The sequence below is a fragment of the Eptatretus burgeri genome, chromosome 2 (assembly GCF_056783735.1).
Source record: "Eptatretus burgeri isolate ZD-2024b chromosome 2, Ebu_testis_v1, whole genome shotgun sequence".
Classification (NCBI taxonomy): Eukaryota; Metazoa; Chordata; class Myxini; order Myxiniformes; family Myxinidae; genus Eptatretus; species Eptatretus burgeri.
The window spans coordinates 48,006,356-48,029,125 of record NC_140962.1 but is presented as its reverse complement, the minus strand read 5'-3'; the positions used below and the strand labels follow the sequence as shown (position 1 = coordinate 48,029,125).

General features: G+C 44.3%; 1 protein-coding gene across 9 annotated transcripts in view; it reads right to left on the bottom strand.

The window, feature by feature from the left end:
- The window catches only part of LOC147031992 (zinc-regulated GTPase metalloprotein activator 1-like), a 453,248-nt gene that overhangs the window by 295,753 nt on the left and 134,725 nt on the right, over window positions 1-22,770 (bottom strand). For all 9 annotated transcript variants that reach the window (XM_085869237.1, XM_085869238.1, XM_085869236.1 and 6 more), the window contains one exon: window positions 1,932-1,978. In XM_085869237.1, coding sequence (XP_085725363.1) covers window positions 1,932-1,978 — 47 coding nt within the window. The remainder of the gene's footprint in view (window positions 1-1,931; window positions 1,979-22,770) is intronic.

Here is a 22,770-nt window from a genome sequence, read left to right as displayed (position 1 = left end):
ACGGCTGAACTCGCTGCGGCTGTTGGAGATTAGAATTTGGTATTGGACTATCTCTGCCATGCTTGGTGTTGTCACTCATTTTGTTTTCTTGATCTGGAAACTCTCTAAACTTATATGGTGAATAGTCCAATTGTCAATTAAGGCCTTCAACAATGAAGTGTAGGTGATGGCAACTATAGACTCCAATTCCATTCGTCGGGATAATCGGGGACTCAGAACTGGCACAAACTTGAATGAGAAATGGCTCTGCTTTCTTCGCCCATAAATGACGTTCACTCGTTTCACTCACCGCAAGTAAAATCTTGATTGTTGAAATCGCAACGCGTTTTACAATTGGCAAATTTGGAAACATTTTTGGCAAAAAGTTTTCAAAGCTTCATATTCGGTTTATATTTTCATGACATGACAAGGCATTAAACAAAAATAATCACCGTCTGGCCTCTTTATTAATCCGGATAAATATTTCATCATTGTCTGGATATCTACCTAAAATCTGAACTCATAGAATATATTGAGGTACTTTGTCTTTTGTTATCTTGCAGCTCATCCTGAAATATTGACAGTTTTCTATTGAAAATGGTAATTGTTAGTTCAGACTCCAAAACTACTGGTGAGACCACATTTTGCTCCATCCACAGCCTTGAATAGAGGTGACTTTGATCAAGAAAGGCTCAGGTGAACTGCATTTGACACAACCTTCCTTGCTGCTTTGGCACTTGCATGACATGAACCCACTAACATGCCCCCCCTTTTCCATTTCAATCCAACTTACAGGATCCACGGGACGACACGTCCAGACGGATTGCTTACCTGGAATACATGATGGAGCCGTTGAATGTGAATGTTGAGGCCTTTACAGTGTTTTGACAACGAGTATAAAGAAGGATAAAAAGATGCGTGGATGTGTTATCACATTGTGATGTGGTATGCGCTGTTCCGAGTACTGTTCTAGGTTCATTCTGTAACATGCTGTGATGGTGTATTTTAATCAACACCATAACTTCTTCACAAAAATTTCTCATGAGATTGTAATAAGATTTCTATCGGAACCGATGGGGAATCCTAGGCGATTTGTGTATGGTTCATAAAGAAGAAATAGGAGCATGAGATGACCAAACACAACGCGAGTGGTGTTTATAAAATAAACCTTCATGCATTGCTCATGTAGAACTTGCTCGTGCCAAAACAGTGCAGTTTCTATGTGGTTACACAACTTCATAAATGTTAGTTTTATCCAACACTGCATGGCAGTCGACAATGTGGCTGTCATAATACTTTGCACTGTGCAGTTGGTACCGCGAGAAAGGCATTGTCATAATGTGTACACTGCGTGTTCATCTCAGCATACAGTACAAGATATTTATGAAGATATGGTGAAGGATTTATAGTGACCTGTGCTGTACATTTAGAAATACCTGGTGGTGGTGGTGGTGTTGTGTGGGCAGGAGGAATGGGGGGGGGGGGATCTGGATCCCGGCAACTTGAATTTGGATCCGGATCCGGTTACTAGAATTTTTTGAATGATTCTTCACCATTGAGAAATAGGACGAAACTGATAGATATCACGATACTTCAAAAAGTTGTGTACGGATTCAGATGAAACTTGGTGGACACGTTGGGTGTGTGAAAAGGACGATTTTTTTCGATTTTGATGAAGATCCGAATCCAGATCTGGATACAAGAATTATTTAATTTTTAAAGTGATTCGTCACCATTGAGAGACCGAGCCAAAAACGATATATAGCACGATATTTCAAAAATGTATTGGGCCCGATATGTTCTACTGGATCAGGCATTGCATCATGTAGGTATGCGTTCCACCGAGTGCCCTTCTAGTTTAGAGCTGCAACAATATTGCTGTCCCTGATGCATATAAAAAAAGTTTACAAACAGTACTACAGAGTTGTGCTCATCACAAATTGACACCTTACCTTGCTGCTTCATTCACAAGCCCATCTGGTTTTTTTTCCAACAAGTGCTGTAGCAAAAGGAATACAAGTTCCAGAGATGATGAGCAACATAACCAAAATATACTGCACATCACTAACCTCCTTGAGTTACTCAGAAAAGGTAACTTGTACAAGGAAAGTTATAGCATTCTTACCTCCAGCCTTAACTACCTACAATGTGCATAACTCAGTGTATATTATTATTATTTTACTCCTCTGGATAAATTCCTTGACACCAATAGCTACTTTTGGCAACAGCATGGAACTCCCTTCAAACACCATTATGAGAATAAAAGGATAATAACAAGTCTGAAGACGACAATGGTTCACGAGCGGTATTTGACGATGTAGATCGTTTCATAAGTCAAGGATGAGACAATGTGATAATGTTTGACCAAGTTATAAAAATGATCAACATGATGTGGTCCGGGTGACAGGTTATTCGCTGCAAAATGTTGAAAACCCAGTTTCGTTCAACAACTTTCAAAATTTGACCTTTGCATAACCTTTAAAGGTCACAAAACAATGTTGTGGACATTAAAATAAGGAAACAGGATACATGCTATAGCTTATTGGAGTTAGTTCGTCGAAGAAGGTCGAAAACCCGGTTCGATTCCCACAACTTTGAAAATTTGACCTTTAAAGGTCAAAGATCAAGGATTATGACCTTTGGTGCAAAACTTCCTCTGGAACATTCCAGGAACAATATAACGTCATATAGGTTATATGGCATTTTGCACTCCTCGGATTATCCATACTTTGATGAAATCAGCGTAAAAACAAACTTGAAGGGGGTGCCATGGGCAAGGTGTTCGAGATAGAGCAAAATGGTTTCAAGACTTTCGGTGGGGAATGACCTCAAGATTATGCATAAAGAATATTGTCATCCTAGCTCTCAAAGTTTGGGCGGTCGTATGATTTTGATGTCAAAATTCACGCAATTTTCTAAGTTTTTGAACTTGGGACGAAAATGAAAAATCGGACAACGACAAGTTTTAGATAATTCATTTTGCTATTCAAATACCGAAGAACCCATTCCATTCAGTCAATTCCCTTGGAGAAGATAGATTTTTAATCCGACTACCCCTAAAAATGGCTATTTTTTGGGCGTGGCTGCACCCACAATGGGCGGAGCACGCCCTCATCCAGGAAAACACAACTAGACATTGATATCGAACACATAACCAAGTTTCATCAAGATCGGATCAAAATCCACGGAGTTATGCTCTGGACAGACAGACACACAGACATAACGAATATAGTGGTCACTCTGGCTGGTGCTCGTGAACCAATAATAAGTTCCCTTCCAAGGAACGTCAACACAGGAGGAGGCCATTAGGCCCATCAAGCCTGCACAATGGTTGCCAACCGAAGGTTGTTTTGTCCTTTCTCTATTCTTTTTAAATGCCGACTGTCAAGAAAGGAAGCAGCACATGCTATTTTTAAAGTTTTTGGTACAATTTGGCTAGGATCGAACCACTAACTTCCCAGACTCAGAGCAGACACTCCAACCATTACATCACCGAGTCTGTCAAATCTATGACAAACAATAAGACAGAGCATTTAACAATGCTGTGCCTCGTCGGGGTATTTGTTCTGACAACCCTTTTTACACAACAGCAGTGCTATATTAAAGTAGGCTGCCTGGGGGTGGTAAATTAAAGCTCACCCACGTGCAGACTCACAGACACACTGACACACAGACCAATTACAATAGCCTCTCCCCTCCCTTCGGGGATGGAGGAGGTTAAATATAATGTGCGCTAATTTCATCAACACTTGCTCATATTCGTTGTTGTATTTTATAATATCAGGTCATTATCCAGATTTTAACCTTTGGAGCATTATTAAATTTAACATATACAGAACATATGAATTTACTTTTGCCAAAACAATTTTATCACAGGCAAGATGGTCTGAATGGTCATTTCCTCTGCTTTGTTACATGTGGAACTGTGAACTTTGACTTTGCCCCTCATAATGATGGAAATATGTATGTTATGTGCCCATATTACCGGCATTAAAAACTTACTAAAGCTGAAACAATTTGGGATTTTTACATCCAGCACAGGATAATAAACAGTACTGCTGGCTTCAAGTCCCCTCCAAAAGTGCAGCCAACCTCAGACATTATTTCTTCTCAAACTCACTAAACACTGACAGCTGACTTCTATCATCGAGGCTGACCTCAGGCACTATCTCGTCTTTAACTCACTAATCTCTGACAGCCAGTTCGGATTCCGAGCTGGCTAGTTCACCTTGGATATGTTACTCCTTCTGACACTTCAGTGGATGGATGCCTTGAACCACAAGCAAGAAATAAGGACTATCTCTCTGGATATATTTCAAGCCTTTGACATGGTATCTTTTGTAAGACTTTCACAAGATAAGCTGCTTATCAGATACTTGGAATATGATGTTCAACTCCAGCAAGTCACACATACTCAAACTCTCTCTGCACATGGATCAGCAATCAAACTTTCAAATCCTCCTCTTTGGACAGCCCCTGCCCAATCCCCAAAACTCCTTGGCCTGACTATTTACCACTTCCTTTTGTGGTAGGATCATATCGACAATATCGCATCAAAGGCTTGTCATCGGCTTGGTATTCTCCATAATCAAATGAATGACCAAATGCTGCATTGGACTCATCAAAAGGAACCTTCATAAGCAAAGAGCAAAGACAGAGTTATCAGGATGAAAATGGATAGGATTCAGGTTTCAGCTGCAATCACTCTACCCTCAAACCACACAGCATCAGGATATGGTCTCCCTGTCTTATACCGCTTCCTTTCTGGTCTTGCACCCTCTGCTCTTTCTGTGCTTTGTCACCCCCAGGTATATGCAGGACATATGTGGTCCACCAGCATATGTTGTATGTGCAGATGATGATGACGCACACCTCATAGCCCTTTGATAAAACTCCCAAAATCCAGAATAAATGTGGAAATATGTGGAGATAATCATGTGGAAAGAGTGGAAATGAAACTTTTCACTATTTCCACATGATTGTCTCCCAATCTGAACATGCCAATCTTCTCAGATCACAAGATTTTAGTATTTTTTAGGTTTGAATAAGGACAAGCTTTTTCACTTTCCTTCTTCACTGTCTGCAGCAGTTTCATCAAAATCCTCTTTAGTTTCTGGCAACAGTGTTATTTTCAGCATACCTTAGATTGTGGATAAGACATCATATCCAAGCCTGACAACAGCCTCTGTTATCCAAATTTGATTTCCTCATGATTTACTCACTATTCACATTGAACAAATTTTGGCTGACTATCCTAAAATGCCGACACTATCCCACAGGGAAACATGGCCAGCCTTCAGCCCATGTTTGGCAACGGTAGATCATTGAGGATAATTATAATGAAGACCTTGCAATGTTCAGTGATACATTGACCGAAGGTTCTTACCATCTCCACAACACATTCAGCCCCGCAAACACAGGGAACCATGTGTACCTTGTCCTTGACCTTCATCGGTGCCTGCCTCATATGGGAAATACAGGTTTGAAATTTACTCTCACACATGCCGATTTCAACACTCTTCCAATCCTTTGTGACATTCCTGGCACAAAAGGCAGAACACAAAAACCCTTTTGGTTGTTACTGTAATCCAGATAAGAGATGGTGGTGAACAGCTGTTTTGAAGACCTGGAGGGAAGAGTGTGACTGAAGAGAGTGTGATCTTGCTATGGGTGACTTATTAGTCCCCATTGCACAAAGTACGAACCGGGGGCTTATGGATTTGGTCTCGATTTTCATGTCCATGCATGCATGTATGTATGTATGTATGTGTGTGTGCATCCGCAACCACATCTTGGACATGTATGGACCGAATTTATTTGTACTTCCCACAAAGACAACACATGATGGTAAATATACAGGGGGCTGCAAAAGTAGGTATACAGTAAGGACTGTACTTTAATTCATTACTGTATACCTACTTTTATAGCCCCCTGCATATATATATATATATATACACATTATTTTGTTTGGCAATGCGATCAAAGATGGCCGACTGGCAGCTATTTTAGTTGTAAAAAGAAAAAAAAACTGTCGAACATGTCCTCAACCATTTCTCGGATATGCATTTACCAATCTTGTTCAAACTTGGCACACAGATAACGAATGATGGCTTACATATGCACATCTTTTTTTTCGATATAAGATCCATGATGGCTGACTGGCGACAATTTTGTTACTTAAAAGTGTCCCCAACCATTTCTTGGACATGCATGGTCCGATTTTGTAAAAAACTTGGCAAATGTCACAAATGTTCTTGTACGTCACATGAACACTCAAGTCAGTTGCGCATACACATAAATCTTTTGAATATGAGCTGGCCCTTTAACTCCGTTCAGCAGAATTACTAAAACCACAGGGTCCATCACATTTTATGTTTTTTTCTCCTTGTTTACAACATAAAACTATTTAAGAAAACTTCACCACGATGTACCAGAACATAATGCTTCTCTTCTGAAATATATCATGAGGATATTTAATATTCTCAAGTAGATGCAGATGGAATAGCTGCATTAATGACCCCTCTGAAGAAAGGTGTACTCCAAAATGCTGCATGCCATGTGGCTATTATAAAAAAAAGTTTTCACCACAATGTGAATTCCTGTTTAACTAACACTTTAAAAGAGCCTTTGGCAACATACGATGATCACCATTTATGAGCACCTCCAGGAGGTTAATGAGTCGCGCAGCAGAACTTCCTTGAAATCGCAAGCAGGTTTTACTGATGGTAACGATACATCAATGCATGCACTGTCCATTGGATGGATGTTCAACTCGGTTTCCTGTCTGCTGGCATTAGTTGGTGGGCTTTAAAGACCCCACAGCATCCCTCACAAAGAGTAAGTCAGCTATCACCAACACCCTGAACAAATGACAAATTCCTGCCTCGACTATGGACAGTAAGTGGTCTAGTCTTCTTGGAGATTCCTTGACACCAGTTGACACTGGTTGTTATGTTAGAGTGTGGTTCTGTCTGGGGAGCAGCTTCTGCATTGTAAACAAATTGACCAGGTGGTTCACATGTTTCATGTGAATGGCCTTCTTCGGATGTGAAGGGCATTCCAACACACTGATGGTATTTAGGAAGCAAGTCATTGGTCATCTTCCTGACATGTTTCATCCAACATTGATATTAAATTATTTCATTCCTCTACCAAATTCGTGTTTGCCTCAAAACACGAGTCAAACTACCCAGACATGCCATTCATTTGACCTGTCATGCACTTCCAAAAATTCTGCACCATGCGTAATGAGTTTGAATGCTGTATATTTTACCTTTCAGTTATTTGTTTAAAATGGAATCTAAAGCTCATGGAGGAGCAGACATAACACGTGCAGAACAAGGACGTCAGAAGACATCATTTAACTTCATTCAGTCATGGAAAAGAGGAAAGGAGAGAAGGAGAATAAAGGATGACAAAACAAACGAAAGCCAAGAAGCAGAATAAAGGACAGCAGGAGATGAAAGGAGAAGATCAAGAGAAGAAAGGAGAGAACGGAAGAGAAGAGGGGAAAGGAAAGGAGAAGACCGAAGAGGAGGTAAAAAGAGCAACAAAGAAGAGAAAGACAGCTCAAGTTGAGCTGATTCCAAGAGTGTTCAGTATAACATCCGACAAAGCTCCAGCCCAGAGGGAGCAGCAAGCGGCATGGGGCCTCAAAGAGGGGGGAGGCAGGATCTGAGTGGATAACAGGGGAGATTTGTGACATGAACACGAGGGGTGCTTGCCCCCCAGGGTGTGCCCAGGCAGCCCAGCAGCGTCTCAGCTCGTCGCCTCGTTTGACCGTAATTAGAAAATTAATATTTTAGATGGAGCCATGACGATCCCATTACGGCGATATCAATTACGCCATCCGTTTCGATTTGCCTGCCAGGGTGTGGGAGCGGGGAAGATTTGCAGAGTGGCCAGCACAGAGAATAGGTGGCAGAGATGTGAAGAAAAAGGTAAGAGGAAGAGAAAGAAACAAAGGTGGGGGGGCTGAAAATTGGGGATAAGACTGGGGAGGAGAGATACAGATACAAGTAATAAAACACATAAAGAGGAGCAACAAATAAGGTGAAAAATAAAAAGGTAAGATGCTGAAACAAGCACAAATGACAAAGATAAACAGCAAGACATTTTTGCAGACAAAAATTTAAATACGATCAGATCACACTTCGCATAAGGTTCATAAAACACGTACGGATTTGTATACATGTTCCACACGAGCAGAGAATGAGAGACAGAGAAATTGCCGAACAAGCACAGGAATTGATCAGACTTGGCCAGCGTAAAAACGAAACAGGTTGACAAATTTTCGTTCCGCACTGTCTGCAACGCCCCCCATTCATTTCACGAAGCTGAAATTGAATTTTCGCTCGACCTCCCAATACAGGCATGCTCCCTACACCCCGCACTCCCCCCTCCCCCCAACTCATCCAATAGCGGGCCCAACTTTTGCTCCTTCCTTTTCTTGAAACCAGGAAGGTGTCCAAACCATGTATGAGTCGACGTGCCAAGACTTGCTTTTCTCTGCTGACCACTTGGGTCAAGGAGGGAAATGAAAAAGGTTATTTGTCACTTATAGCAAAACAAGCAGCCAAAGGAGAAAATGCTCACTTTTGCCAATATGGTCTCATGATCAAATGTTTCACAAATTTGACATGATTGGGACAGCTAGACGTTGAAAACCAAATTATCAAAAGCTTTTGTGGATTAAAGAAAAAAATTTCAGCTTCTGTGAGAACGAGGTGACAGTTGAACACAAAAGGTAATGCAATGAACAAACAGGAAAAGAGAGAGAGAGAAAGAGAGAAAGAGAGAGAAAAAGAAAGGCAGAAAGAGAAAGTCAAAAAGAAAAAGGCAGAAAGAAAACGTAACAGCCAGCAAGTAAGGGAGGTTGGAATAAGTATGGGTAATGGGCACAGAAAAGATTACGAGTAGGTGATGGGGGACAACCTGACATGGTGGTGCACCGCATGCTTGACTCCCTGGAGAGAGGAATGCAATTGCACAGTCTCCAGAAGATAGTTCCACAAATGGGACAAAAGAAGAACAAAAGAGCAGAGGTGGGTGGTCCATCCATCCATTGGGACCATACTCTGTGTAGAGCGTTGGTGCTGCCTAAACAGTCTCCTTGGCAATTGGACACAATTCTGGATGGCTCTCCACTCCAACACAGGATACCAGCAAGCTGGCACTCATTTTGCCGGCCTCAGAAGGATGACAGGCAGAGTCAACCCCACCTGGTATTAATTCAACAGCAAAGTGGGATTTTAACTCAGTATCCTAGGATACCAAGTCAAAGAGGTGGGTAGTGGAGCCTGCATTTTGAGAGTTTAATAAGGAGGTTGGTATTTTACTTTAAATGCTCATCCACGGGTTTCAATACTTGTATAAAAAAAATGGTGATTTTTTCTTCCATTTGCATGAATTGCCTTTCGTGAAAGAAAAAGCCATGCAAAATCCAATCCAAAAAACATCATGTTAGTACTGTACTTACACCACAGAAAATCAAACCTTTGGCAGAGTTGGTTACTCAATACACATGAAGTTACTCATCAATAACTGATGATGACGTGTCAACAAGTGATCAAACCGGTCTGTCAGCTGAGGGCGGCGTGTTGCATTGGGATTCTCATGTATGCACTACTTTGTAAATGACTGCAGCTGTTGAGGAATTTCAGGAGGGATTGAAACAACAAAGGGCTTACTGTGTGTGTGTGTGTGTGTATATATATATATATATATATATATATATATATATATATATATATATATATATATATATATATATATATATATATATATATATATATATATATATATTCATATATATATATATATATATATTCATATATATATATATATATATATATATAGCTCTGGAAAAAATTAAGAGACCACTGCAAAATTATCAGTTTTTCTGGTTTTACGATTTATAGGTACCAGTGCGGGCCCATAGGTGCGGGCCCGTAGGTGCAGCTTCGTTCCTTCGCTCTCGTAAACGACGACTGGATTGAGGCATTTTTTCAATTAGATCGGACCAACCGTATCATGAATGGCAATAACTTGGGAAACACCTGGGAAACATACTCAGGTCCTGAGTGTCAATTGTGACGTCATATCAAACGAAGAAGAAGAATTGTGACGCCCCCCCTCTCTCCCCCGAGTCTCGCCCCTCCTCTCTCTCCCTCCTCCTCTCTCACCCCTCTCTCTTGCCCCCTCCTCTGTCCCCCTCTCTTGAATTGTGACGCCCCTCTCTCTCTCTCTCATCCCCCTCTCCCTCCCCTCTCTCGCCCCCCTCTCGACCCCCTCTCGCCCCTCTCTCGCCCCCTCTCTCGCCCCCTCTCTCTCGCCCTCCTCTTCCCCCCCTCCTCTCTCGCCCCTATCTCTGTAAATGAATTCACAAATGTCTACCAAGCACAACAATTAATTAAAACCTTGGGAAAAACAGCTTTCAAACCCTTGGGAAAGAGATGTTTCCCTTGGGAAAATTCAAACCTTGGGATTAATTAATAATTTTAACAATTAGTTAAAACCTTGGAAAAACAAACCTTGGGAAACACTTGGGAAACAGCTGAAACGGATGAAGAACGATATCAAACCTTGAAAAGGCACATACTCAGGTCCCTAGCGTCGATTGTGACATCATACCAAACGAAGAAGAAGAAGAATTGCGACGTCAATCGTGCAAAAAATAATAATAATAATAAATAAATAAACATTGATTGTGACGTCATTTGTGACGTCAAAACACCGTGTCCTGTCATTGGTTGACAGACGTTATTGGTCATTATTGGTTGAGAGACAATATATCTTGCATCAGGTCAGGTGAGATCTGTGACCTGCTACAGGTACCATGTAAACCTGCACTAACCTGTTCCATGGTCGGGTTGTCGTCGACTAAACTGTCTCCCCCACCAGGTTTTCTGGTGAGGAGGGTGTTTGGATATGGACACCCAGCATGATTAAAAACAAAACCTGTCAAAGGGCGGAGGAGCTCCTTGTGAGCCAACGGCCATCTATATCTAGTGCCCAACTGTGTCTGCGGACGTCCTCCTGCAGTTGGGTTACTTTTTTATTCGGAGGTTGGTGGCAGGATTTGCACTCCGGCCACTGAAAACCCTTCATTCCGCAAAACACAAAAACGCAAAAAAAACTGAAAACCCACTCCGTGGGAGTACCTCCTGTGCAGCTTCCCTTCGCAGGACAGCTCACCAGATGACGGGATTGGGGCAAAGCTTTCGGGACCCCCAATCTTTGATAATAGGAGGGAAACCACGGGGTAACATCCCTGGGTCAGATTGCGGGAGAGTGTGTCGGAGTGGTGCTGAGGTGTCGTCCACCAGACGGCGGTCTCCTTGGGTTAACCTGAGGCGGTCCCTTCGGGTGGGTGCCTGGAATGTCCTATCCCTAAGAGAGGATGATCACCTGTCTCTGTTATCATCTGAGCTCAAGCGTTTGGACATCGGGATTGCAGCTCTCTCTGAGGTTCGGAGACCGGATTGCGGAGAGATAATGGTGGGTGGTTACAGCTACTATTGGTCTGGTTGCTCTGATGGTGACCATACCCAAGGAGTTGCTGTAGCTGTGTCCAATAAGCTGACCCCAATGATAATTGAGGTAACACCGGTCAACGAGCGTATTATGAGATTAAGGATTCGTCACTCCTTAGGTGTCATTTCCCTGGTCTCTGCTTATGCTCCGACTGAGGCGAGTGATCTCACCGTGAAGGATGCATTCTACGCCACGCTCGAGTCTGTGGTTGATCAGTGCCCCAGACGAGATACACTTCTAGTCTTGGGGGATTTCAATGCATCGACTGGAACTGATAGAGATGGTTATGAGATGTGTGTTGGTCCCCATGGGGGAGGAACTATGAACCAGAATAGCACAAAGTTCCTTGACTTTGCAAGAAGTCATGGACTTAGGGTGGCTGGTTCATGGTTTCAGCGCCCACAAGCTCATCGCTGGACTAGGTATTCCAACACTGGTGGTACGGCAAAGGAGATTGACCATGTCCTCATTGACGGTCGCTGGAGGATGATCCAGAACTGCAGGGTCCACCGGAGTGCTCAGTTCCTCAATACTGACCACAGGCTTGTTGTAGCAACTCTAAAGCTGCACCTTAAATCCTGGAGAATGGTACCATCCCAGCCGAGGCTGGATGTTGGCAAGCTCAGGGATGAGAGAGTAGCTGAGGAGTTTGCAAACAGGCTGAGTGGACACTTGGGGGGTCTGGGTGCTTTGGGGGGTCCTGAAGAGTTGTGGAGTGCCTTCAAGACCACCGTCCTTGATGTTGCCGGTGGATGTCTTGGAACTCACCGCAGGGCAAAGAAGAATTTTGTCTCTCAAGGGACACTGGATACCATTGACCAGAGTCGCAGGGCCAGGCTGAATGGCAGAGCTGAGCTGTTCAGGGAGCTGAGGCGTAAAACTGTACGTGCACTGAGGGTGGACAAGGAGGCCTATGTGCGAGGAATCTGTGATAGGGTAGAGCATCACCTGTGTTCAAGTGATTCTCATCCTTGCAGGGGAATTCACACATTGTGTTCATCCAAGCCCATCCCTCGGAGTACTGCAGTTAGAGCAGAGGGTGGTAGGCTCTTGACAGAGGAGTCTGAAGTGAAGGCCTGCTGGGCCAGTTACTTTGAGCGGTTGTACCGGGCTGATTCCCCAGCTGTCGAGTTGGAAATCAAGGGTGTTACAATCCCTGTTGCTGACCCTCGAATCAACTGTGGTCCACCTTCGCTTGTGGAAACACGGGCTGCGGTGAACCGGTTGAAACGGGGCAAAGCTCCAGGGATCTGTGGCATCCATGCTGAACTTCTCAAGGCTGGTGGAAATGCTGCACTCGTGTCGTTGCATGCAGTTTTGTGCTCTGCCTGGAGCACAGGCATCATCCCAACTGACTGGAAGAGGGGCCTTGTTGTTCCTCTCTGGAAAGGGAAGGGTGATCGCCAAGACTGCAACAACTACCGAGGGGTGACGCTGCTCTCAGTGCCGGGCAAGGTATTTGCTCGGATAATTCTTGAAAGGGTTCGCCACCATCTGTTTGAGCACCAGCGTCCAGAGCAGTCAGGCTTTACACCAAAGAGGTCAACCATTGACCGTATCCTTGCTCTTCGGGTCCTCACCGAACGCAGACGAGAGTTTAGGCAGGGGCTGCTTGCAGCCTATGTTGATCTCTGTAAAGCGTTCGATTCAGTGAATCGGGATGCCCTCTGGAGGATTCTTGGTCTTCGTGGTGTGCCACCAAAACTGATCGATCTGATGTCTGAACTCTACTCTGGTGCTAAGAGTGCTGTGAAGTGTGGTGGTACCATCTCTGACTTATTTCCAGTTGTTACTGGAGTTCGTCAGGGATGTGTACTTACCCCCACACTTTTCAGCACTTGTATGGACTGGATTTTAGGGAGGATGTCGGAGAGATCAAGCTGTGGTGCATCGTTTGGGAATGTCAAGATCTCGGACCTTGATTTTGCAGATGATGCAGTCATCTTTGCGGAGACTTTAGATATCCTTATGGGGTCCCTCGAGGTGCTGAATGAGGAGTCGGAGCCGCTGGGATTACGGGTTTCTTGGGTCAAAACTAAGATCCAGGCTTTCAGTGACATATTGGATGCTGCTGTCCTGTTTGTGTCTGTTTGTGGTGAGGATGTTGAGGTCGTGGAGAGATTCACTTACCTTGGCAGTGATATTCATCTCTCCGCTGGCTGTGAGTCAGAGGTCAATAGACGTCTGGATCGGCCCTGGGGAGTGATGGATTCACTGGATCATGGGGTGTGGCGCTGCCGGTACCTGTGCGGGAGGACGAAAGTCCAAGTCTTCAGGACCTTGGTACTTCCAGTCTTGCTCTATGGATGCGAGACTTGGACTCTGACCAAGGATCTGAGACGGAGACTTAATTCCTTTGGTACCAGGTCTCTTCGGAGAATCCTTGGCTATCGCTGGTCGGATTTTGTGTCCAACGAGCGGTTGCTGAGAGAGACTCAGATTAGATTTGTTACCTGCATAGTCCGCGAGCATCAGTTGCGGTTCTATGGAGATGTGGCTCGTTTTCCTGACGCTGATCCTGCTCACCAGATTCTCTCAGCAGGGGAGTCTCGTGAGTGGAGGAGGCCAGTGGGCCGACCACGTGCCTCGTGGTTGCAGCAGGTTGACCATCATCTCAAGGAGATGGGGATGGGCCTGACATCCGCCTGGGGGATGGCCAGACGGAGGCCCCTGGAGTACCGGTGGAAAGTGGATGCAGCGATGCGCTGTTCTGGCACATGCTCCCATACCTGACCTGAGACAATATATAGGTCATTATTGGTTGACAGACATTGGTCATTGTATCATGTTATTCTTTTTATTACTGCCAATTATTGTGCTATTATTATTATTAATATGCTGTTATCATTATTCTGAGATATCTTTGGGAAAAAATGGCATGATAAAGTGATAAGGTGGAACGACACTTCAGCTGAGATATATACACCTTTCCAACACTGAAAAAGGCAATAAAATGTCCGTAACTGGGGAACCGCTCGTCCGATTAATATGAAACCTTGAAAAGGCACATCCGCGGGTCCCCGGCAATATTCCTGGAAAGTTTCAATCAGATCGGACCGGTGGTTGTCGAAAAATGGTGGTCACAGACACACACACACACACACACACACACACACACACACACACACACACACACACACACACACACACACACACACACACACACACACACACACACACACACACACACACATTGCTGGAATTATAGATGGATGTGTTTGAGTAAAATGAACATTTTTGTTTTATATTATTCGATAAACAACTGATATGACAACATTTTTCCCAAATTCCGAATAAAAATATTGTCATTTAGAGCATTTATTTGCAGAAAATGACAACTGGTCAAAATAACAACAAAGATTCAGTGTTTTCAGACCTTAAATAATACAAGCAAAACAAGTTCATATTCATTTTTAAACAACACAATACTAATGTTTTAACTTAGGAAGAGTTCAGAAATCAAAATTTTGTGGAATAACCCTGATTTTCAATCACAGCTTTCATGCGTCTTGGCATGCTCTCCACCAGTCTTTCACATTGCTGTTGGGTGACTTCATGCCACTCCTGGTGCAAAAATTCAAGCATTTCGGCTTTGTTTGATGGCTTGTGACCATCCATCTTCCTCTTGATCACATTCCAGATGTTTTCAATGGGGTTCAGGTCTGGAGATTGGGCTGGCCATGACAGGGTCTTGATCTGATGGTCCTCCATCCACACCTTGATTGATCTGGCTGTGTGGCATGGAGCATTGTCCTGCTGGAAAAAACAATCCTCAGAGTTGGGGAACATTGTCAGAGCAGACGGAAGCAAGTGTTCTTCCAGGACAACCTTGTACGTGGCTTAATTCATGAGTCCTTCACAAAGACAAATCTGCCTGATTCCAGCCTTGCTGAAGCACCACCAGATCATCACCGATCCTCCACCAAATTTCACAGTGGGTGCGAGACACTGTGGCTTGTAGGCCTCTCCAGGTCTCCGTCTACCCATTAGACGACCAGGTGTTGGGCCAAGCTGAAAATTGGACTCATCAGAGAAGATGACCTTACTCCAGTCCTCAACGGTCCAATCCTTCTGGTCTTTTGCAAACCTCAGCCTGGCTCTTCTTTGCTTCTCATTGATGAAGGGCTATTCTCTAGCTTTGCATGACTTCAGCCCTGCCCCGAGGAGCCTGTTTCGAACCGTCCTCCACGTGCACTTCACTCCAGCTGCCGTTTGCCATTCTTTTTGTAGGTCACTTGATGTCATCCTACGGTTGTTGAGTGACATTCGACTGAGTTGGCGGTCATCCCAGTCAGTGGAAAGTCGTTTTCGCCCTCTGCCAGTCTGTAGCTTTGTTGTCCCCAATGTCTGCTGCTTGACCTTGTTCTTATGAACCGCCGTCTTTGAAATTTTAACGATGGAAGCAACGTGATGCTCACTGTATCGCTCTGCCAGTAAAGCCAGAATTGAACCCCTCTTTTCTTCACTCAAAACTTTTCTTTTCAACTCTTTTGGCATGGTCAATTGTTATTTTTTTGATTCCAATTACTTTTGAGGTACTACTAGCACTGTTTTTGCCATCCAGCTTGTCCTATTGCAAGAGGATAATGATGACCACAGCAGTGGTTTTTATACTTTTCCTTGTTAAATAAGATGCGGTTCAGGTGATCACCTAATCAGTACCTCACAAAGTAGAATGAGGTGTGCCTGTGTTGGAATTCAATGGACACTGGAATGGAATGGCTGCCATACATGTAGAGATGCTGATTTAAATTTTTTTTGGAGTGGTCTGTTATTTTTTTCCAGAGCTGTTGATATATATATATATATATATATATATATATATATATATATATATATATATATATATATATATATATATATATATATATATATATATATACACACACACACACTCACGGTGCTCAACAAATTCGGGTATCGCATCAGTTACAGGAAGGAAAAAGAGCTGGAGACAGAATTGGCAAGCACAATTATAGAGAAGGACAAATGCACTCCCGATGGCACAGCACACGGTCTTGTTATGGGTAATGCTTGGGATAACTATGATGAACTTACCCACACGCTGTCTGGGTCTGATACGCTCCATGATACAATGGGTATCTTATACCAAAATCAGCCACTGCTTGTAGAAGAGATAGAAAATCCAGATCCTCCCATTAGGACTGTTCGTCAGCCCACTGTGACAGCACCAAACGTGAACCCTTCAATGTCATCGGCAGGGTCCAGCAAACGAAAAATGAAGAGGAAATTAGTATTGCCACCTGCGGAAAACCCCCCATGTCGAAAAAAAACGAAGATGGATATGTTCGACTACATACACACTGATATCGAGCTTCCGGACCTGACGCAGCGTGCCCGGAAACTGGACAAAGTATGGATGATGGGTCACTGTCTCGGAGCGAATGATATGCCGATGTGGTCAGGATTCAATGCTCGATTTCATCAGGATGCGTTGCCGAAGCAAAACGTGTATGACATGCCAAATCTCGACAAAGCACCAACGAAAGATGACGTCGTCGCCGAAACTATGCGTATCAGCAAACGGTGTGCCGAGGAATGCGGTCAGATGTATGCCTTGGCAACTTATGACTTGGATGTTGCCAAAAAAGCACACAAAATCCAAGTCACTGATCAACCAGAATTCGATGATGTGTTCATCATGTTTGGTATGTTCCACATCCAGCTCTGCCATTTTCGATCCATCGGAAAGATGATTGCAGAGTCAGACGGACCAGAGCTGTTGATCGAGTCCGGGGTGCTCGCTTTGATTTCCCTCAGAGGACTTATCAAATGGTACAACTTCAACCGGTGCAAACACCTCCACCAAATTTTTCGCCCTCGCCATGGAGATCCTGCACTTTCGTCAGTTTCTTTCTGAATACCCGGAAAAATATCAAGTGCTTGATGAGCTAAAGGTCTTCAAATTCACCATGCCAACGGAGATCGAGACAGTTTGCAAGAGCGATACGTTTCGTGATGTCTATAGGGCATATGATGAATATATGAACCAAACTCTTGAGGGCACTCAGGGACCAACACCTCAGTTCTGGATGATGTATGTGAAGCTTGTCAAACTCGACCGTATCGTTGACCGTGCATGCCGTGAAAATGACGTTGAGCAATTCACCATGGCACTCACTGAGCTGACTGATTTGTTTTTTGCCATGAACCGGCAGAACTATGCGAGATGGACGGCCAAATTCCGTTTGGATCTCATGAATATAGAAATTACGCATCCACGATTGAGGAACATACTGAACGCTGGAGCGTTCTCGGTTAGAAGGACCAATAACGAGTTTGCACGCCTTCCAGTTGACCTCACATTAGAGCAGACAGTCAATGCAGATGCAGCATCGAGGATGACTGGATTCACATCGGCGACAAACAACTACACTGCGCGCGTTCGTTGGAGTGTCACGAAGGGCAGTCGTGCAGCAATTGCAAGCGAGGCCTTAACTATGGTCGGACTGGTACATCATAGCGACACTCAAATGGAACTCAGTCCATCGAAAATCAAACGCGACAACGAGGATCTCAAGCGAATCACCTCAAGCATTGTCTCGTCAGTAAATCCATTTGCCATCGATACCAATGCGCCGCAAATCAATATCAGCACATGGAAGAGTGTCCCCGTTGTCGTCAAGAATTCTCTGCTCAGTGTACCGCAGGAAGGTCGCAGGATGCAGGAGAAATTCGTTCGCGAATGCCTCGATGATCCGACACGCTTTAAGCGACCTATAACCCACAACAAACTTTTGACATTCGTGAAACAGTGCGTAACCAACCGACGTGCCCCACAGAACTCAAAGGAGGCAGAACTGAAATGTACAAGCCAGTTACTCGGAAGACTAGCCTTCATCGCGGCTAAGGCCGAAGTGGACCTCGAATTCCTCTTCACATTTCCACTCACACCTATGCCGCTGTCTATGTGTAAGCGCGATGGTTCAATGGCGCATACAGCAAAGAGCGCCCTTTTCGACAAGCTGGAGAAAACAGTACCTGATCACAGCCATCCGACTGATGTGAAGGTACATCTGATAGATGGAAATTTTCTCCTTCACTGCCGACCACCAAACCTACCCCCGACTTACGGTGGTCTGTCACGGGGTATCCTCGTTGCGGCCTCATCCCACCAGTCAAAATGTATACACATAGCGTTTGACACTTACGAGGAACCTTCTATTAAGGACTGCGAACGGGAAAGACGAGGAGCCGAAGAGCAACGTTACGTTATCAGTGGCACGGACCAGATAAGACCGAAGAACATTGAGAAAGCTCTGAAATCGCGTTCCTTCAAGAGAGGTCTACCGGAATTCATGATGGATGACTGGGCTGGGGAGCAGTACCGACACATTCTGGAAGGAAGAATCGTTTTCCTTGATGTCAACGGTAAATGTGCCAAGTATTCTGTTGTGAATGGTGGAGTGCAGAAAGAATTAATTCAAGATCTGTTCTGTAATCACCCAGAGGCAGACACGAGATTGTGCTTCCATTTGACAGTGGCTGACCTTGATTGTCAAGATGGCGACATTGTAGTACGTGCCTCGGACACGACATACTGGTGATTCTCCTTCACCATGTTCATCGATTTACATGCACAATTTGGATGGAAGTTGGGACGTCCGGTAAGGATAATCGACGCTACGTGAACGTTTATAATGTAGCAGCGCAAATCGGTCCGGATGTGTGCGCAGCTCTGCCTGGCCTGCATGCATTCACAGGATGTGACTACACATCAGCATTCGCAAGGAAAGGGAAGAAACGGCCGTATGATATAATGTGTGCCCACGACAAGTTCATTCGGGGTTTTTCATCCCTCAGCTACAAAGAGCCGGACGATGAAATGTTTGCCGTCCTCGAGGAGTTCGTCTGCCTCATGTACGGTGCGAAAAAGACCATGACGCTGAACAACTACCGATTCGATGTTGTCAATCGCACGTATAACCGCAAATCGAATTCCATACGACCGTTCGACAAACTGAAGAGCATCGAAGGCAGCAGCATCCCGCCTTGCTCAGCTGAGTTGCGGCCACATAGTGTAAGGACTGGATTTGTGGCTCCAATGTGGGGCAGTTCCCACCTGGCTACCATACCGAAATCTCCAACTGCAGGATGGGAAATCGTTGATGGTCACTATCGAGTCATCTGGTTTGATGGACATCAACTGCCCCATGTGCTTGTTCCAGAAATACCAGTTGAAATGGACGCTGACGGTGATCCGTCCAGAACGGATGATCTGATGATCGATTCATCATCTGAAGGTGAAGCAAGAAGTGAGGATGATGATGATGACAATGATGATTAATGATCATGATAGTGATAATTCTGAAGGGTGAATGAGCCAAAATACCTGAAATGTCAAGCCTGTTTAGGTGGGCCAAGATCCTCAAAGTTATTTTCACTTTGTAATGGTCAGTAATTTTTATTCGTTATAGTCTCTGATATGTAGCACGTTTAGTTTTTGATAACCTATCATATTATTCGTATAGCTGGCTCTGATTCAGAGAACAGTTCAGAAGGAGTCGAGACTCGCATCTGGAGTTTGTTTAAAAAAAAATGCATCTGTTCATGTACCAGACGTAAAGATGCATCTGTTCGTGTACCAGACGTAGACCCATCTTCGAGCACATTCGACAGATTTCTTTTATCATTCTGTGTTTACGGCATTGTCATGTCATCTCCCTCTGACTGTTAGCACAGGGACGATATTTTGTAGTAACCTAGTAAAACTCATAATGACAGTGACAGTGGATCGTATAGTCAACCTCTTCACTTTCATTCTCCTTATGCTATGTTCATTTTTCGACCCCCAATATGTTGAATTGTCCCCCGGTTATCACAACATGGCCCGTCAGTGTATATATCAAATCGATTTCACTGAGAATGTTGTGTGTTCATCTTGCCTTTATATCACTTGCGTTTGATGATCATCGTGCCACATATATTACAATACACATTATAATCAACATAGACTACACCCGCGTCATCGCTTTTTTTCATTATCTCAATGTGCCCTCTGCCTCTCGTGTTTCCTTCTCCGGCTATGTGAAGACCCTTGCGCCCTTAAGACCCTTCTTATCCGTAAACCCCAGACAAAAATCGTTCTTAAGTGATGAATTTAGTTGGTGGATGGGTAAAGCAATCTTGTGAGATCAGAACAGGTGTTGGGCACCAAATTGAGATTGAACTCTTAATGAATCCTTTATTAGCCCTTTCTTATCCGTTAACCCCAGGGATTAAAACTTCTTACCAAATGTAATTAAAGCACAACTCACACTTTGTGTCCAAATACCGAAGGGGCAGTTTGGGCACGATGTTAAGATTGGAAGGGCTCAAAGGGTCGACTTGAAGGATCAAATAATCCTTAACCCCGAGAAAGCCGCACTTAACAAATCACTTTTTATAAATCGGATGGTCTTCACTGGCCAATGGAGATCAACGAACCTTTTGGGCGCAACTTTAAGAATGAAACTCAGCCAACTCTCCTCCCAATTTACTGTGTACCAACCCTACCTTGTCCCAACACAACTGATTGGCTCAAACACATTAAGAAGGAAAGAAATTCTGCAAATTAACATTTAACAAGGCACACCTGTTAATGGAAAAGCACTCCAGGTGACTACCTCATGGAGCTGGTTGAGAGAATGCCAAGAGTGTGCAAAGCTGTCATTAAGGCAAAGGGTGGCGACTTTGAAGAACCGTGCGCCAGTGGGGCGGGGTGAGCTTGTGGCGGACTGCACCGGTGGAGATGGCCCAGAGATATAAAACAAACGGGAGTTACGTTTTGTGAGGGGAGAAAAAGTGAAAGAGGAGAAAAGCGAAAGAGGAGAAAAGCGAAAGAGGAGAAAAGCGAAAGAGGAGAAAAGCGAAAGAGGAGAAAAGCGAAAGAGGAGAAAAGCGAAAGAGGAGAAAAGCGAAAGAGGAGAAAAGCGAAAGAGGAGAAAAGCGAAAGAGGAGAAAAGCGAAAGAGGAGAAAAGCGAAAGAGGAGAAAAGCGAAAGAGGAGAAAAGCAAAAGGGGAGAAAAGCGAAAGGGGAGAAAAGCGAAAGAGGAGAAAAGCGAAAGGGGAGAAAAGCGAAAGGGGAGAAAAGCGAAAGGGGAGAAAAGCGAAAGAGGAGAAAAGCGAAAGAGGAGAAAAGCAGGAGAGAAAAAAGTGGGAGTCGAAAGAAAGCGGAGCATAAGAAAGCCAGGGAGGGAGAAGAGAACGAGAAGGAAGCTGGAGAAGAGAACGAGAATGAAGCTGGAGAAGAGAACGAGAAGGAAGCTGGAGAAGAGAATGAGAAGGAAGCTGGAGAAGAGAATGAGAAGGAAGCTGGAGAAGAGAATGAGAAGTAAGCTTGAGAAATGAGCAAGAAGCGGGTGTCTGACCAGCGCCAACAACGAGACAATTCGTCCTTCCCAGTGCTTGGGCAAGCGAGTGTGAGGTGCGCGTGTGGGTGTGAGCAGCGCCGCCAACAAGTAAGGCACGGGTCGGTCGCCAACAACAGCAGGGTCAAAAACCTGCGACAGACGATCTCAGTGCCCTCCAGACTTTGACTGGCGGTCAAGGCTGTTCGCGAGAGGGTGCACGGCAAGGCTGGGTGCTGGTGACGGACGTGACACGCACGCACACATTCCATGATGTTTTGCGCTTCACGGACAACTTTCTGGTGAGCGAGACGATTCTTCTCTCCCCCCACCCGAATGATCTGTTGGGTACCCATGTCAGTGTTTAGCTGTAAGTAAGTCAACCCCCGATAAGCATATGCTCTTTATCTCTTTCCTGGCATTTTGATTGATTTTGCTTTTAAATTCATTCTTTATTTCCCTCAAAAATAAAAGGTTCCTTTTATTTATTTATTTTATTGTTAATAAATCATTTGTCGATTTCCAACCTGTCCGTGTTTGTCCTTTCCTTCATTGGTCTAGCATTGTTCGAACCGAGATAGACTGGGAGGTAATTACCACAGATTTGACCAAAAATTGTCGGCACGCACCAGCGGTTAAAACGCTCAGCCACCCTAATTAAAATCTAATCGAGATAACATTGGTGCTTTGCCGAGGGTGCGCTCCCCGCTCAGGAAGCCACGTGACCTCGAGTTAAACGGAATAATTAGACTGTGGCCACTGGAACTCGTGGTTGACTAGGTGGTGTTCGTGGTTCTAAAACAACCCACCGGACCACACGTTAATTGTGAGCGGTGGTCCCAGGTCCGGCTCTACCGAGGACAACTGGGGATTAATCCTCCTGAGTGACAAGCTGGTGTCTTAGTAC